This window comes from Rhinolophus sinicus, chromosome 16, assembly GCF_057876585.1.
Source record: "Rhinolophus sinicus isolate RSI-liver-muscle chromosome 16, RSI-T2T, whole genome shotgun sequence".
In the NCBI taxonomy this organism is placed as follows: domain Eukaryota; kingdom Metazoa; phylum Chordata; class Mammalia; order Chiroptera; family Rhinolophidae; genus Rhinolophus; species Rhinolophus sinicus.
The window spans coordinates 31,461,175-31,479,854 of NC_142516.1; the positions used below are offsets into that span (position 1 = coordinate 31,461,175).

General features: G+C 36.8%; 1 protein-coding gene across 12 annotated transcripts in view; it reads left to right on the top strand.

Moving 5' to 3' along the window:
* Window positions 1-17,895, top strand: part of RNF38 (ring finger protein 38) — a 108,237-nt gene extending 90,342 nt beyond the window's left edge. For all 12 annotated transcript variants that reach the window (XM_019729102.3, XM_019729101.3, XM_074330714.2 and 9 more), the window contains 7 exons: window positions 1,647-1,817; window positions 4,518-4,679; window positions 4,990-5,096; window positions 6,387-6,471; window positions 9,748-9,869; window positions 12,976-13,075; window positions 14,463-17,895. In XM_019729102.3, coding sequence (XP_019584661.2) covers window positions 1,647-1,817; window positions 4,518-4,679; window positions 4,990-5,096; window positions 6,387-6,471; window positions 9,748-9,869; window positions 12,976-13,075; window positions 14,463-14,525 — 810 coding nt within the window. In that variant the 3' untranslated portion in view covers window positions 14,526-17,895. The remainder of the gene's footprint in view (window positions 1-1,646; window positions 1,818-4,517; window positions 4,680-4,989; window positions 5,097-6,386; window positions 6,472-9,747; window positions 9,870-12,975; window positions 13,076-14,462) is intronic.
* Window positions 17,896-18,680: the final 785 nt, after the last annotated feature.

The window sequence follows — 18,680 nt, forward strand, 5'->3', positions numbered from 1 at the left end:
AGTATGTAAGCAAACCAAAGTTAAGAGACTGCCTTCTGTAGCTTTGCACTTACTTCCAAGTAAAAAAGTCAGTTTTATTGCAGTGGAAATCTCAACAGCTTCCTTATAGCAATAGTTTAATAAAACTTTGCTTTTAAACTTGATAGATTTTAACATTAATTAAATTATACATGCACTTTATGATTAAATTTTGATAAAGGTTGGCCTTGGAGTGTTAATAAGAATATTGCACTAGTTAGTAGTAAAGTCTTACAAAGTTCAGTGATCAACAGTAATAGTCTCGTGCCCGCCCGGAGGCTCAGGCGATTGGAGCTCCATGCTCCTAACTCCGAAGGCTGCCAGTTCGATTCCCACATGGGCCAGTGGGCTCTCAACTACAAGGATGCTCGTTCGACTCCTTGAATCCCACAAAGGATGCTGGGCTCCGCCCCCTGCAACAAAGATTGAACATGGCACCTTGAGCTGAGCTGCCTCCCTGATGGCTCAGTTGGTTGGAGCGCGGGCTCTCAGCCACAAGGTTGCCGGTTCGATTCCTCAAGTCCTACAAGGGATGGTAGGCTCCGCCCCCTGCAACAAAGATTGAACATGGCACCTTGAGCTGAGCTGCCTCCTGGATGACTCGGTTGGAGCACAGGCTGTCAACCACAAGGTTGCCAGTTCCACTCCCACAAGGGATGGTGGGCTGCGCCCCGTGCAACTAGCAATAGCAACTGGACTTGGAGTTGGGCTGCGCCCTCCACAACTATGATTGAAAGGACAACAACTTGACTTGGAAAAAAACCAAACAAACCAGTAATAGTCTCAGCACTTACTGAGTTTTAACAGGTACTTTGAGTGTTTGGTCTATTTATTCTTCACTATAGAAAGCCTGTGATGAAAATGGTATACCATTTCTAGATGATGAAATGAAAATTACTTGCTTAATGTCATAGAGACGATTAGGATGAGAGAGCAGCATTCACAACCTCTTTTTTCTGCCTCTTAAACTTAGGCTTTATCCTTTAATCTACCAATCCCCAGTCCAGCCTCCTTATTTCACAAATAAGGTTGCTGAAATTCAGAGGATTTAAATGACTTGTCTAAGGTCAATAATGTCTCCAAAGTTAAATACTTCACTAAATCTAAATATAGTCTGAATGTGACATTAAAAGGAGCACACGTGCAAATTCCAACTCATTTTAATAGATGAATTTACCTAAGCTTGGTTTCTCTGTAATAGATTATAGAACCAGCGTGCTAAGTCAGTGGACTTAAAATATTGAGACCATTAGGCACTTAGTTGTGAGCAGGACATTTAATATAAAAATCATTTAATATAAAAATTCTAGAAATAAAATTTTTTAACAAGATTGAAAAAGAGCTTTGGAAAGCAGTATACCTGCTACATCTGAAACCAAGTAAAGAGAGATTCCTCTTCTGTGCAGCACTTTCCTCCCATTTCATAGGTGTTCAACAGTCTTAAAGTAAGAGGAGGGTTTTGACTGATTTGTAAGAACTATATAAACTGCGGAATAATTACTAGTTACTGGTACAACATTTTGGTATGACTTTCAGGATAAGGCATTGACATTTCAGTCTCACTGTGTAGTTTTTTAAATTAATTATGTATTCTCATACTTTTAACAAAAAATAAATTTCTCTTACAGATGCTGCAAGCATGTTCTGTTCAGCACTTACCAGTACCATATGCTGCATTCCCGCCTCTTATTTCTAGTGATCCATTCCTTTTACATCCACCTCACCTCTCTCCGCATCATCCTCCTCATTTGCCACCACCAGGCCAGTTTGTCCCTTTCCAAACACAGCAGTCACGATCGGTAGGTATCTCTACTCTTACGTCTGATTTTCACAGAATATTTATACCTAAAAGGCAGATTAATTTAGTAGGTATAAGTTGTTACCATTTAAAAACTATAACTTAGCCATTCTTCTTGTTCTTCAAAGATTTAAGGAATCCACAGACAGACAAATTAATATAGACAAATTTACCTAGAATTATCTTGGTTTATTAAATATTTTTAGTTATTTCATGTCACTTGTCTAATTTAAAATTTGTTCCTTCATATCTGCGATCCTTCAGGAAGTAAATGTGGAGAAAAATTTAGTTTTTCTGGTTTTTCTATGTATTTCTAAAATGGGAAATGAAAATATAAAATTTGTTTATACTTATTAGATTAATATTTATATTCATTTAGGCAAGTAAAGTAACCCGTTGGTCCGCCATTAGGGTGTTTTTGCTGTTTTTTGAAGGTCTGTTTTTCCACTATGTTCTCATGAAAAGTAGATGAGATTGTCCTGGGACTAGAATATAGCTGAGAGTCATATTATTTTGGGGGGCTAGAGGAGGTAAGTACTGTATATGTGGAAGGAAGGGCACAGGAAGAAGGTGCAGTTGTTTTTTGGACAGGCTCAGTTGAACATCTGAACATTAAGATGAGAAGACCATTAAGGCATTAAGAGAGAAGAACAGGAGAGAGAACATACGGAAATGGTCTGAGAGGAAGATTTCAGCACTGTCAGATGAACTTGACAGTCTATTCCAGCAGAGCTTAACCATCCTTTACTAAGGATTTATGCACCATGCTGGATCACAGGCAGAGGTGAGCTTACATGGCTGCTGTCCTGGAAGCCAATTATAACAGAAGTTTAGCTAATCCAAAAAATTCTAATTACTCCTACAAGAAAATCTTTTATTAGAGTCAGGACAGGATTCGTGCCAGGATGTTCCCTAGCTTCCAGTGCCTGGGAATTCAAAGTTAAAACAAAATTTGGCCATTACGTAGATCCGAATTTGGAATTCTTTAAAAGGTCCGGTCATGTAGCCAAATCAGAACTTAGGTTCTCTTGTGTTGTGTTAGAGTCAGCACTTGTGCTTTCTCTCAAGCATACATAAGCTTCCAAATTAAAGTGTTAGTAATTAACTATATTTGAATAATGTGTTTTGCTATTCATAACTGCAGAAAGTAGTCACACTAACATTAAAGAATATGTTGAAAACGTCATCATAATGTCATTATTCCTAATAGCCAAAAAGTGGAAACAGTCCAAATGTCTATCAGCTGGTGAATGGATAAACTAAGTGTGGTATTATTATACAGTGGATTATTATTCAACCATAAAAAGGAGTAAAGTATTAATATACAAACTACAAGATGGATGAACCTTGAAAACATTATGCTAAGTGAAAGAAGCCAGATACAAAGATACAAAGACCACAATATTATGTGGTTCTCTATATATGTACATACATATATACATATACATGAAATGTCCAGAATAGGCAAATCTATAGAAACAGAAGGTAGGTTAGTGGTTGTCCAGGGCTTGGGGAGGACCGAGGGTAAATTGGTAGTGGACTACCAATGTCCACGGGGTTTGCAGGGGGAAAAGGAGGCGAAAATGTTTTGGAATTAGATGGTGGTAATGGTTGCACAGCTCTTGTGAATATACTAAAATCCACTTACTTAGGGTGAATTCTATAGTATGTGAATTCCATCTCAATAAAGCTATTTTCAAAAAAAGCCCACATGCTATGTGCTTTGCATAGCACTGTGTACTGTTTGTACATTGTTTCAGTGTCCACAACACACATTTGAAATAGGCTATGAACATGGCAGTTTTATAGGTGACAATATTAGGGTTCAGATTAATTAATTTATATAAAAGTCATATAGCTGATTAGTGATAGCACTAAGAGCCTGTCTAATGCCAAAGCCCATAAGCTTTCCACTACAGCATATAATGCCTGTTGGATCTTACCCATTTAGCCTTGGTTCTGATTTATAAATAAATATTCACCATGTTTGATTTCATATGTTATGGGTTAAGTGTCTGAAAATTCTGAGTAGGTCAGTGTACCATGATTAGAAAGTAATTTTAGTTACATAATTGGCTTACTATTAAGTTGGTGCAAAAGTAATTGTGGTTTAAAAACTCAGACACAGACAATAGTTTAGTGGTTACCAGAGGGTAAGGGGGAGGGGGGTGGTAGAGGAGGAGGGTAAAGGGGATCAAATATATGGTGATGGAAAGAGAACTGACTCTGGTTGGTGAACACACAATGTGATATATGTAGATGATGTATTACAGAATTGTACACCTGAAATCTACGTAACTTAAGTAACCATTGTCACCCCAATAAACTTTAAATTAAAAAAGTAATTGCAGTTTAAAAGGTTAAAAATAATTGCAAAACCCGCAATTACTTTTGCACCAACCTAATGCATGACATTTTTGTCTTTTCCTTATCTTAAGAGAATGTTCAAATAGTAAAGGAAATATATCCTTTAATGGATAGTGGAAATGTGTAATAACATGTTTCAGAGACTTCCTTATTCAAATTCAGTTAAAGACAGGAAGATTTTACTATAGTCTATGTGTCCACAAGTAGGAATTTAAATTGATGTAAACATTAAGAAATGCATGACCTTAAAGATCGTGGCAGATAATTTTTGTTATTATAGCACAACCTATCGAAGCACTGGAAGTACCTTAATTTGCTTTTTCCCTCCCTTCAGCCTCTGCAAAGGATAGAAAATGAAGTGGAACTCTTAGGAGAACATCTTCCAGTGGGAGGTTTTACTTACCCTCCATCAGCGCATCCCCCAACATTACCTCCCTCAGCTCCTTTGCAGTTCTTAACACATGATCCTTTGCATCAGGAGGTGTCCTTTGGAGTAGTGAGTTTTCATTCATTGTTATTAATTTATTATTTGCTTTGAGATCTGTTTCAGTATAACTCTGCATCTTTAGAATTTTAAATGTATTGTTGAAATCATTTGGTCGAAAAACTTGTATTTAGAAATATACCTAAGTATGTTTTAAACTAGTTGTTGCATCTATGTTAACATTTAAGAAATATTAAATACTACCTGAACCGTAAAGAACTTTCTAGGTTTCTTTAAAAAAAAAAGAAGAGACTTTATTTGACAGATTAAAAAGTTGTAAAGGTAGAATGATCTTAAATCGTTTCAACATTTTCCCCTACAGCCTTATCCTCCATTTATGCCTCGGAGGCTCACAGGACGTAGCAGATACCGATCCCAGCAGCCAATACCACCTCCCCCTTATCACCCCAGCTTACTACCATATGTGTTGTAAGTTCTCTTCTTCCTTTAATAAGTCCTGAATTTTGACACTCTTGAGATTCCCTTTCCTTTATGAGTATCTTCTGTGTGGTATATAATTTATTGTATTAGATATTTGTTTTTATTTCATGTTAAGGGTGAAAGAAAGAGAAGAGGGAGAAGGGGGGGAAGAAATTTGTGGCTAGAAAATCAGTTTACCAAATCAAAAGGTAGAAAAATTCAAAATGTTTGCTACTTTTACAACTAGTAGTATTACTTGCCACCTTCTTGATTATCCAGCTTTTGATGCTGCTGTTTCTTTCAAAGGAAGAGGGGAAGAGAAGTTATTTCTGTGTCTTAGAAATACTGTTAGGATTAAGTTTGTAATGAAACACCTATGGGTTAGACATGATAGTTCTTTATTTCTCTCTTGTACAATGAAATCAAGAAGTAGGCAATTCAAGGATGGTTTGTTAGCCCCATAACTGAGGAATGGTTTTACCATCCTCAAAATTTTATGACTTTCTCTACGTGATCTAAGATGGCTCCTCATGTACTAGCCATCACGTCCACATTCCATGTAGCAAATATGAAAATGGCTCTCTGTCTCCTACCTGCCTCCTCCTCTCAGGGATACTTTCTAGGAGTTGTGTGTATTGCTCCTGCCTACATTCCATTGGCCAGAATTTAATTTTGTGTCTATGTAACTACCTTCTAGGAAGGGTAGAAGGTAGGGTCATGTTGTCTTTATACCAGAGGGTCATGTGCCTGTATCACTATTTTGATTATTGTAGTTTTATTATAAGTTAAAATCAGTTAGGATAAGTCTCCCAATTTTGTTCTTAAAATGATTTTATTTAAAGTCTTTTTTGTGAGTCATAAATTTTTAAATGAGCCAATCAGTTTCTACTTAAGAAAAGCTTGTGAGATTTTTGTAGGGATTGCATGAAATCTGTAGATACATTTTGGAAAAGAATTGACATCTTAGTGTTGAGTCTTCTAGTCTATTTACACGGTATATTTCTCTATTCATCTTTTTAAGTTTATCCTGGCAGTATTTTTACAGTTTTTATTGTACATGTCTTACATATGTTTTAAATTTATCCGTAATGTTTCATGTAATTTTATGCTATTGTGAATGGTATTTTTTTAATGCCAGTTTTTAATTGTTTATTGTCAGTGAAGGCAGTTTTTTTAAGGATTGCCACTGTTAAACCCTGACCATTCTTTGTCCCTGTAACACTGGCCTTGTTTTCCCCATCCTGTTCATTGAAGTAATGTAGTAATGTATCAGTGCTGTGTTGGTTATTTTCACTACAGATCAATGCTTCCAGTGCCACCTGCAGTCGGCCCAACTTTCAGCTTTGAATTGGATGTGGAAGATGGAGAAGTAGAAAATTACGAGGTTAGTAGGTGAACTTTGAATTAATTTGGGGAGTATTGTGTGCACAAAAAGTATTGTTCTACTCAGTCATTCATCTCTTTAAACATTAGGTGACTCCATTGTACATTTCAAGATACAAATAGGTTAAAAAGTGTTCAGCATCCTTAAAGATATTTTGTCTTGTACCACACAGCTACAACAAGACAGGTTTTGGTGCTGTTAGAATTACAATTCTTTTGAGAGAAGGTAAATGAGAAAACAGTAAATTATGAATGGGTACTCTCAAAAGATTTGGGGGAAGCAAAAATGCTTGAGCCAGTTCTTGAAGGATGGGAAAAAGTTTTCGTGCCATAAAATTGATGCAGGGAAGTGCTGGATATTCTTGAGGAACTGCATACAGCCTGTGGCCAAAGTGAAAGGAAGAAAATTGAGGTTTGATTGAAAAGTTCAGCTGGAGAGTGGACATAATTTTGAAGATTGTGGTAAGAAAAAGCAGCTAAATTTTTTGGTGCTTATGGCATCAGATCTCTACCTTTAAGAGTCAAAACTCTGCTAATAGCATGAAGGAATAGTTGGAAGTCAAGACAATAAATTATAAAACCATGCAAGTTCTGAACTGTGGGAACTGCAAATAGAGAATACATCTTCATAGACATTTTAACCCTGGAATCAACAGTATTCAATCACTGAAGAATTGATGCTAGTGTCAGGTGTGAGTGAGAGGGTTGCAAAAGAAGATGCTCTACAAAAGGGACTGCAGTAGCCCACAAAGAAGGCAGAAGATGACAGTGGGTCAAGTACATGATGTTCTCTAATTTAGGTGATACTGACATTATATTATTTGAGGTTAGGAATAGGAGATGCAGTTTTGGGGTTGGAAGGCAAGTTTGGATATGTTGAATGTGAGTGACTGTATGACTGTTTTGATACTGTCAGCTGTCTTTCTCACCCCAGCCTCACTCAGTCTCTGTTTACACAGTATGAATACAGATGCTCCTTGACTTACGATGGGGTTACATCCCGATAAACCCATCGTAAGTTGAAAATATCGTTAAGTCGAAATGCATTTAACCTACTGAACATCATAGCTTAGCCTAGCTGGTTTCTACTTAATGCATATCGCTTTTGCATCATTGTAAAGTGGAAAAATCGTAAGTCAAACAATCGTTAAGTCGGGATTTTTCTAAATGCATGTGGAAGAGATCAGGCCAAATGCAGTATATTCTTCTATAGTTTTCAACAGGCTGTTATGTCACTTTCTTTCTTCATGTATAATCACACTGCAGTGTCCTTTGGATTCCATTCCCAGATTTCTTGAGAGAGAAAGGGGCTTTAATAATTTCCTGGTTTTGTGTCTGTACTTTGTGTTAGTTTTGTACAGAGCAGTAAGAAAAGGATTGGGGTTGAATATATTTGATCTTCTGCAAAGCTGTACTTTAATCCAATCAAGAAAGTCTTGTTTGCTTTTCTGGTTTTATCTCACAGTGCGCACGCCTGCAGCGCTCCCTAGTGCAGGGTGCTCACCATTTTCTGAGTCTACCCTGTGCAATCTTGCCTCAGTGCTTCTCCCCACCCCCATCCTTCTGCCTAAGAACTTTCCCCCTTCCTTCATGTTTTGAAACATAGCCCTCAAACTGCCTCTGTGGAAGGCATTTCTAGTCCATCGCTCCCCTCCTTTTGTTCTTAGAAAACTGTACACACTAATCATGTCTTGCCCTCAGTTGTCTTGCCTGCTGTGTCATAAAAATGTGTTGAGCACTTGATTATTACATTCTCCATCCACTAAGTACTTAATAAACATATTTTATTGAATGTAATTGTCAAACTTGTGTTAGTTGACCTAAGTGTCACATAGTGTATACACTAGAGGTATAAAAATACATACCAGCTATATCATAAATTTTATATGCTAACTATAATCAGCACCAGTTAAATTTAAGAATTTACTATCCTAGCATTTAGAAGGACTTAGGGGGCATACATGTTCACTAAAGGGGAGCAATTTGTATAGGTGACCCAATTCTCCAACTAAATCTGTACCAGAAGCAGTGTTGTGGCATCACCATATTAAAATACACAGCTATCACAAAATTAGTTCTTGAGATTTTGAGAAATTAATTCTATACCTGTCATTGTCATCATTTCTTTGTTACCACGTCTCTTAACCCTGTGGCAGCCTATAAAGGGGGAAAGCAGCATAAAGAAAGCTAGCTGCCTGATTACAGGATAATTAGAGCCATTGGAAACTGGGAGAAAGGAGGTACTGGTGTAAACAGGAAGCAGAATAGCTGCAGTATAATACAAGAAAAAATAAACTCTTTGGTCTTATTTAACCTGCACTATATATGTGAATTATGCTTCTGAGTACACTTTGGTATGAGGAAGTTGCTCAATATAGAAGTATTTCATCTAATAAATGAAAGAATGATAGACTTAGAATATTACCATTTTGCCACCTTTAATGGGTCTAGGTCGTGTTCCATCAGTTGCTGCTAATATAACAACTAGACATGATGAGCCTTATGATGGAAATGGTCAAACCAATTTATAGGAAGAACGGGGGACTAAGAAACTCAGGTCAGGGTGGGGAGGTTCAGTCAACAAAATTCAGACTGGGAATTTCTATAGGCTATTGACCTGGTGTCTTCAACAAAGTAAGAGTAAAAAAAGATACTTAAGACATACCAAGCAGTGATAACGTATGGATTTATTTGGATCCTGATATAACAAACTATTTTAAAAAGTGTTTTGAAAATAATTGAAACAGACATGTTGACATTAAGGAATTATTAATTTTTTAGGTGTGATGATAATATGATTATATTCTTTTAAAAAATCTTTATTTAGAGTGGTAGTTCTCAACCTGGGAACAGTATTATCCCCCAGAGGATATTTAGCAACATCTGGAAGCATTTTTGCACGGGATGGGGGACAGTGCTGGCCAAGGATGCTGCGAAACACCCCCAGTGCACAGAACAGCCCCCCACAACCAAATTTTACCCAGCCCAAAATATCAAAAGTGCTATAATTGACAGACTGTTTTAAATATACGCACAACTATTTTACCAATAAAATACCATGTTTTAGTTTTGTTTGAAAATAATCTGGGGTTTAGGAGTGGACAGCAATAGATGAAATAAAATTAGCCATGAATTGTTGAGCCCAGGTAATGAACCTATGGAAGTTCATATTCTATATCTCTACTTTTGTATGTATTTAAAATTTTCCACGATAAAAAAGATATTGTAATAGAAAATTTAAAGAAAGATGAAAATATGTCTCCTTTTCCATCAACAGGCCCTTTTAAACCTGGCAGAACGACTGGGAGAGGCTAAGCCTCGAGGACTGACTAAGGCAGATATTGAACAACTTCCTTCTTATCGGTTCAATCCTAACAACCACCAGTCGGAACAGACTTTGTAAGTACATTTTTCTGACATCAGTCTGTGTTAAATTTCCTTTCCTACCATTATAATGAAATAAAAACTTCAGTCAAAGACAACTTGATAAAGAGAACTAACCTCTATCTCATGCTGTAGGCCTGTGCTGTCCAGGTAGGTCACTAGTCACATGGAGCTATTGAGTTTAAATTAAAAGGTAAATATCTTAGTTGTACTAGCTAGTGATGTAGAGTAGACCATGTCTGTCACTTCAGAAAGTTTTATTAGTGCTGTTCTGGGTTTTTAGGTTGCCTATAAATTTTGTGGTTTCTAATTCAAACTGTATAATATTTTATGTATGATTAAAAAGTCTCATACCTGTAAAATGTGGGATTTTTACCTCAAGATACTGCTTATTATAGTATCATTTTTAATAGCAACTCTACTAAGACTAATTCAAATTTATAATGTACAATTTTGGTGGGTTTTAGTATATTCAGAATTTTGCAGCCATCATCACAATCCAATTTATACCATTTTCATCACCCCAAAAAGAAACTCCTTACCCATTAGAAGCCACTCCCATTTCTCCCCAACCCTCCACCCCAGCACGACCCCACACTAATTTCCTTTTATCTCTATAGATTTGCCTATTCTGGACATTTCACATAAATGGGATCATACAGTATATGGTCTTTTGAGTCTGGCTTCTTTCACTTTAGCTTGTTTTCGAGGTTCATCATGTCATAATTTGTATCAGTACTTCATTCCTTTTTTATGGCCAAATAATGTTGGTTGTATAGATATTATTGTTTATCCTTTCCTCAGTTGATGGACATTTGGGTTGTGTCCATGTTTTGGCTAGTATTAAATATACTGCTGTGAACGTGTATAGATTTCCCTTGCTATTCAAAAGTAGAGTGTGCCTATGAAAGCTTTCATAAGCCAAAACGGCATAAAGTGAAAAAGCGATTACCATTAATTATAATGGAAAATTCCTTGAGTATTCCCACACCCCAAAAAATAACCCACCAAGTCATACCCAAGAACACATAAAACCTAAAATAGCACTAACACACAGTAAAAGCAAGAATGATATGATAAATACACAACCTGTATAAGTGGAAATAATGTATGCACAGTGTAGTTTAACTTACAGGAATTGGAAAGGCTGAGAGATGGTGATTATAGTGTCTTGGGCTGAGTCATCAGAGGGTGGGGAGGTGGGAGATGCAGGAGACGGGTGTAGTATAGGAGAGAGAAGAGGATCGTCTGTTGTCGTCATTGTTGTCTGATTCCATCAGGGCAGGCAGGTTACGCCTTCTGTGTCTGCCTGCCTCAGCATCAACGTCGAGGTCCGTCATCTGCTGTGGCTGATGTGTGGAAAGCCTGAAATATAACAATATGTTTGACTGCTTATCCTCAGGGGTTTTTCTATCATACAGTTCTTTGTAGGCACTCAAAACATCCTGCAAACCTGCCCTAAACCTATCAAAATTAGGTGCCCTTTCAGCATTAAAGTCATACTTTTCTGCAGTCAGTGCATCACTGTCAGTCGTATCGAAAATCACACACAAGTGCTTTATGTTCACTGCCTGGATGACTTCACGTTTGGGCTCAGTTTCAGTTCGGATCCTTTCATCATGCAATTTCATCTCTTCAGAACCAATACTAACTTAGGCAACTTTCAGGATTCTTTCTGTCTGCATGTAAATAGCATGAATGGTGGCTGCAGGCAAGTGCAACACACACAATGTTAGTATTTTGTTCACTCTGATCAAAATGCTTAATTACATCCAATTTTAAACTAAGCATCCTTATGAGCTCTCTTAGGCTTCTCTGATACCTTAGCTAATGGTTGCACAAGATAAATTGAGATGTTCACAGACACAGTTCAAACCTATGACGGCTTGATGCTCAGATGCTGAGTGCAGTTCTCAGGGAAGGAGCTTCATTCACCGTGCTACGGTTGCTGCTTGGGAGGCTTGCTGCAAAACAGTCGCTGGACACTAGTTTTGCTTTTCCGCCTTTTTTCATACAAGCAAAAATCCTCTTCGGATTTCATTCAGTTAGTAAAACAGGTACTACTGTAGGTCTTTTGTAAAAGCAAAGTGGTGTAGTGCGAACTTTAGAAAAGGGGGATACCTGTGCAGTTTTTGCATGGATATGTTTTGATGTCTCTTGGGTACATAGATGTATTGGGTCCTGTGGTAACTCTGTGTTTAACCTTTTGAGAATGTCCTGTTTTTCTAAAGTGGCTGCACCATTTTACATTCCCACCAGAAGTTTACAAACTTAATATATCCACGTCCTCTCCAATGCTTCTTATTATTGTCTGTCCTTTGATTCTAGACAGCCTAGCGAGGGTGAACTTTTGATTTTCTTTCCCAGATGGCTAATGATTTTGAACTCTTTACTGTACTTGATTGTCTATTTTCGTATCTTCTTTGGAGAAATGTCTATTCACATCCTTTTTCCATTTTTTAGTTTTTTTATTGTTGAGTTGTAGAAGTTTTTATATATTATAGATACAAGACCCTTATTGATTTAAAACAATTGATTGATTTTCAAAAATATCTCCTATTCTGTGAGTTGTCTTTTCACTTTCTTGATGGTACCTTTTGAACCACAATTTAAAAAATTTTTTTTTTTTTTATGAAATTCATTTTATCTATTTTTTTTGGTTTCTTGTGTTTTGGTATCATCTCTGAGAAACCGTTGCCTATTTTTAGATCACAAAGATTTACTCATATGTTTTCTTCTAAGAGTTTAATAGCTTTTAGCTCTCACATTTAGGTTTTTGCTCCATTTTTTAGTTAATTCTTGTATATTGTGTGAGGTAGGGGTCCAACTTCATTTTCTTGCATATGGATATCAGTCGTTCTAGCTCCATTTGTCAAATGTCATAGTATCTTCAGTATGAAAACTGGCTTGGATGTTAAACCAGAGATTTTATTGATCTTAGTAAAGAAAAGTACTTTCACTAAATGTATTAACTTCATGGTTTTTCATCATTTATTTTGTCTTAAACTTTAAATGACATTTTGATAAGTGAGATGGTATGTGGTTTTGTAGGACTCAGTAGTTGAAACAGAACAGAAGACCACTTGGTTTTATGGTTAAATTATCTTTTTGCTTTTTTTAGGTGTGTAGTATGCATGTGTGATTTTGAATCAAGGCAGCTACTTAGAGTTTTACCCTGTAACCACGAGTTCCATGCCAAGTGTGTCGACAAATGGCTTAAGGTAAAGTGATGGCATCTGTGAAGTGCATAACATTGAATTTTCTTTTTTACTGACCATAGTTTCATGTAGAGAAGTCCATGGTTGGTGGAGGGTGGGTAAGGAGGTAAAATTGAAACACAGCTTTTCAGTGTGATTTATGCAAATGAAGAGAAGAAAAGGCCAGTAAAAATTAACTATGGTCATCAACATGAAAGTGATTTTGCAAAGCCTGAAAATTGATTATCTGTCATTGATAATCAGTATGTCCTAACTTTCTCATGGTATACAGGGGCAAGGCCTGACCTTGTTAGGCCAGTTTCCTCTAAGAGTTTAGAAGGGGACCTCACTCTGGAGTTCCTTAGTCAGAGATTCGCCAGGGAAATAAACTTCTAGTGCTTTTATTTAATTCTGACCATTTTCTTTTTTTGTAGATGGGGGGAGGACACAAATTCTAATGGTTATTATACCAGGATGAAATTATTTTAGGGGCTTCTTATTTTCTATTTTTTATAATAAAATAAAAATGTGATGCAGTAATCTAAATAATCAACTTTATGTTGTGTGGGGGGTTTATTTTAGAGTATTCTGATGAGGAGCTAATACTGGGTTAGATAACTTCACAGTTTGGTAAGGCAGGTAGATAAGCCACGGTTAAGGGTACCCAGTTTAGCTCAAACTCAATCCTGAAGGCAAAGTCTTAACTTATTAGAAAAGGAAAGCATTATATATACACAGCGCTGCCATGTGAGAACAGAGAATAATCTGAAAGCCACAGGTTCTGTGTGGCTGATAGAGAGAGTGGCAAGAGAAGGGACGTTCAGAGGGGTTATGACCAGTGACCAGGCCACAGTGAAGTAACGGAAGTGTGACGGAATTCGGACTTGGTCCTGACAGCAGAGTGGAAGGATGTGACTGAGGTTGTGTTTCAGACAGAGCACTGGCTACTGTCTGGAGAGTGGACTAGAAGTGACCCTTGCAGAGACAGGGAGATGGAATAAGGATGTTCTGAGCCTGATGGAGAATGAATAGTGGCAATTAAATGAAAAGAAGAGGACTGATTTGAGAGCTGTCATAATAAAGAAATGAGAGTATTTGATGAATGGGTTGTAGAAAGTAAGAGCACGTGATGCCTGTGTTGGTGCCATTTATTGTTAAATTTGTCTGAACTGGTGATGGGTAATACTGTCTGTAGAGGTGAAACTGACCTATTACAAAATCATTCATAGGCTATTGAGTTTTTGAGGTTTACGGGGTATTTTTTAAAAGACAGATTAAATCGTTGCTTTGTACCTCCTTAGAGGAACAAAGAATGTAAAAACTATATGGGAGGTAAAAAGAGTTCCATTGCTTTTAATATGTTTCATTGTGTAAGTCACAATTCAGACAAGTTTTCTCTTTTGTGTTTTAGGCAAATCGCACTTGCCCAATTTGCCGAGCTGATGCTTCAGAAGTGCATCGGGATTCAGAATGACCAACCTAAGAGCACAAATTTAGTTTGGGTGTTCCTCATCACATGTATATACGGACTATCCATTGAACTTAATCTGTGTGGCTTCCAGCCCGCCCTTTACCAAAAGGGTCAATGGACCTTTCTTTGCACTGTGTGACTTAATCAACTATAAAAGCTTACAATTAGTCTTCATAATTATGGGATTGTTATACTAACCGTGTGATTGGAACTCCAAAGACTTTTTCTTTAGCTTAATTTCGTGTGTGCACTAACATTCCCTGGTTTTTGTGTGATCATTCCGAGTGTTGCTGCAAGATTACAGTGGACGTGATCTTTTAGCATGTGCTTTTATACAAAGTGGTAGCTCCAGGTGATATAGCAATCTACCTTATTAGAGCCTTCAGAAACTGTGAGTGGAAATGAATGCAGCGTATGACTGTTGGTGATAAATACCTGTGTGCGTGAGAGAGTGTGCGCAGCCACTTGTGTGAGGGCATGGTAGCTAATGTGTGTATGAGATCCTATATACCAGCATGTACCAAGAATGTGTGTGTAGTTTTAATTATGCTGCAATGTATAATCTGGTGTGTTATTTAAACAGCACTAGTACTGTACACTGGTTTTTTCCCCTTGTGTTTGCTGTTGCACACTGATTGCTAAGGGTGCATCAATTATAAGCATTGAATACTCCATCCCCTTCTCTCCCAATGAATGGAATGAGAAAAGCCTTCTTCCTTTGCTTCAGGCAGCTGTCACCTTCTCTTCGTTGGTGGTCCCAGGTGGGTCACTTTAGAAAAAAAGTGTAACAGATTCTCACTCCATGAACCTGATTTTTTTATTCTATTGTGAAAAAATTTTAAATCTCCAACTTGCTGTTTCCAAAAAGAAGGTGCAATATCATACATCATCAGTTAGCAATATTAGCATTTCAATCAATGATTTGAATGTTGATACTTTCTTGTTTTTTCCCTTTACATTTCCAGTACGCTTCTTACAGGAAGTACTTGTGATATATTTTTTTTTAATGTTTAGATTTGTAGTCTATTCTGAAGATATTTGAGTAATATATTTCTAAGAATACCACTGGTCCCATGAAGTCTCACCTCCTTGACTTCCAACCAGAACAAAAATCTGTTAACTAACTCAGCTTGAGAATGTGTTCTTTGTTCTGTCGGGCAACTAAATTGTTTTAAGAAAACTGTATTTCTGTTCGTTTTAATTCACCTGCCAAGCTCCAATTCTGAAAGTTGTCTAGTTTTTCTTCCCTCAGTAAATGTGCTTCTCATCAAAATCTGTATTTCCTGGATGGATCAAGTGCTGTGACAGCTCGAGTTGCTTAGACCTGGTGTGCTTTGATGTTTTATTGCCTTTCTTTTTATTTTGTTTGAATGAGAAAAATTAATATAATAGGTGTCCAGAATACTTGCAGTATAAATGAAAATTTGATTTTTGTATAAAAAATAATGCTGTAAAACAGAAATTGACCTTCATTTAGTTGATCTGAAATATTTCAATACATAGCTGTGTGGGTTTTTGTTTTATCGGTTCATTGAGCATAATTCAGATTGTTGAAAGTCAGTTTTCCAGCAGTCTTTAGAGTCCTCTCTCATTCTTTGTTTTTTCAACATTTTCTGCATTTTTCTGCAGTCGACGTCTTTGCTTTGTTTGCAGTAGCACAAGCTGCGTAATTCCAGTCAGTACTGTGATGACCAGCTGCCAGCCTCACTCAACTTTAGTTGGCTTTGTGTCAGTTTTCTACTCGACAGTGTTAACTACTTGTTACTGCCATGCTACTTGCCTTCCCTTTTGAAGTCTCTATAAGCTCATCACAGCTTAGAGTTCAGTAAAGTCAATTTACACAGAAGCACAATTTTGCCCTTTTCCAGACACTGTTGCCTCTATCTAGTGATACAGATAGGATTTTGCATACTTTGTTTGCCCCTGTATTTGTCAGTGCATCACAAATACATCTAAACAGTGGTAAAATGCACATGTTACTTTTAAATCATTAGGATATCACCCACCTATTTCTGATGAATAAAAAGTTTGTTAATGACCTAAATTATTGGCATAATAATCAGCTACATTACACAAATCACGTATAATCTTTATTTTTTTTAATTAAAAAATCATGTTTAAAAAGCCCATCTTATACATACATAGACTCTTTTATATAGCTGCAAAAAATTTATATCTGTACAGATCTAACATAACACTACTACACTCAGTATTCATTTTATTGAAGCATGCAAGTAAAGCACTTTCTAATTTATATAGATACCTAATTAACAAGGCACATTGTACTAATGACTAGGAAAAGTAGCTCTTTCTTCCCTCTGACAAATTCTTGTCATAATATCCCTTTTCCAATAAATTTTTGAGAGGCAGTTGGCAATTTAGGAGGCAGCAGGGTCTATTTTGGTAAAATCCTGAATTAATTGTTGCACTCTTGTGACTGATCTCTCTTTGGGAATGTCTTTTCTTTGCATGGGGCTCTTAGAGATGTGTGCAGACTTATTTATTAAGTGGTTAGTGCGATTAGGAGCATACATGCATGTGTTCTGAACCAGCTCGGACTAGCTACAGTGAGCAGCTTTGTGGCTAGCAAAAGAGAAAGAACTGTTGATTCGTGCCCAGCTGTTGTCACCTTGGTGATGCACCAGATAGCAGGCAGATTTTGGTTTGTTGCCTTCTTCCTCTTTCTTCCTCCTAAAACAATATTGGCTTTACCGCCTTAACTCTGCTGTGGGGTTTTGTTTTTTTTGCATGAATTAATCATTTTTAACTTTTTTTTTAGCCACCCCCACACCACCCCCCAAAGAGAACAAAATTAAAAATAGTCAAGGCTTCCAGGTATCGAGATCTCATTAGGATTTTCTGTCCTGAATTTTTTTGAGCAAAATCTGGAAAATGTGAAAGCGTATTTAGATTTTATACACTCTCTCAAATGTGATTTGTTAAGATTCTTAAATTTGGGCCTCCTAAATATTTTGAATGAGATCTGCAACTCATTTATGAGAATATTTTCCACAGGTATCTTTCATTAGGAAGCTCTTTTCCCCCTGTTGGTACATTGGGTTGCCTCATTTTGCTGTTTGTTTCAGATTATGAAAGCTTACAGGGGTATTTTTTGGAATCATTTGCTGAGTCATTTCCTCAAATCATATTCCATTATATCAGTTAACATATAGTTTTAAATGTACGTATTATAAATATCTGTAACCAAATCATTTGAAGGCTTGATAAATTTTTAACAAAGTTTGTACATTTTTTATGAAAGTTACTAGTAATGCTTTACTAAGTAGTGCAATGAATTTTTATTTTTAATCCCTGTGCCCAATTTTGGAGTTGAGAGGGTTGTTGGTAATAAATGTATGATGTACACTTAAAACATTTTGTTGTGTTTCATGTTACTGTGTTAGGGAAGGGTAGGGGTTGTGTGTGTTTGGAGGGAGGGGTGTTCGGGGATTCCAGCAGGAAGAGAGGGTTGTTGAGCTACGAAGCTTCCAGACTTAATTTTTAGACCATAATTCATATTTTGTTTCTGCATTTGTGTAAACATCTTAGAAACACAAAAGCAACTAGCATTATAATGTAGTATATATTTCTATCATTTAAAAGGCCAAAAAGATAGCTGAGAGCCACACATTGAGGCATAAGCTTATTGAACAGTAGAAATACATACAACTGATAGGTAACATGTTTCCCCGAAAATAAGACCTAGCCGGACCAATCAGCTCTAATGGGTCTTTTGGAGCAAAAATTAATGTAAGACATAAGACTGGGTATAATATAATATAATAAATTAATAATACCAGGTCTTATATTAATTTTTGCTCCAAAAGACGCATTAGAGCTGATTGTCCGGCTAGGTCTTATTTTCAGGAAAACACGGTAGAAGTCCTTAAATGAGAGATGAAAGGTGGACTCTTAGGACTTATCTTTGCCAACTTCCCCCTTTTACAGGTCTTCCATCTCATTCTTACTGTGCTTTCATTATACTAAACCTCAAGCCAACCAAATATGCCAATTAAACATCACTGGCTACATTATTTCTTCATAGATCACAAGACCTGATTTGTACCAGAGGATAAAATTCTTGTGAATGTTTGTGGTCAGGTCACTACCAAGTGTTTCAGATCTCTGAGTGTTGTAGACTAATGAACTGCATAGACA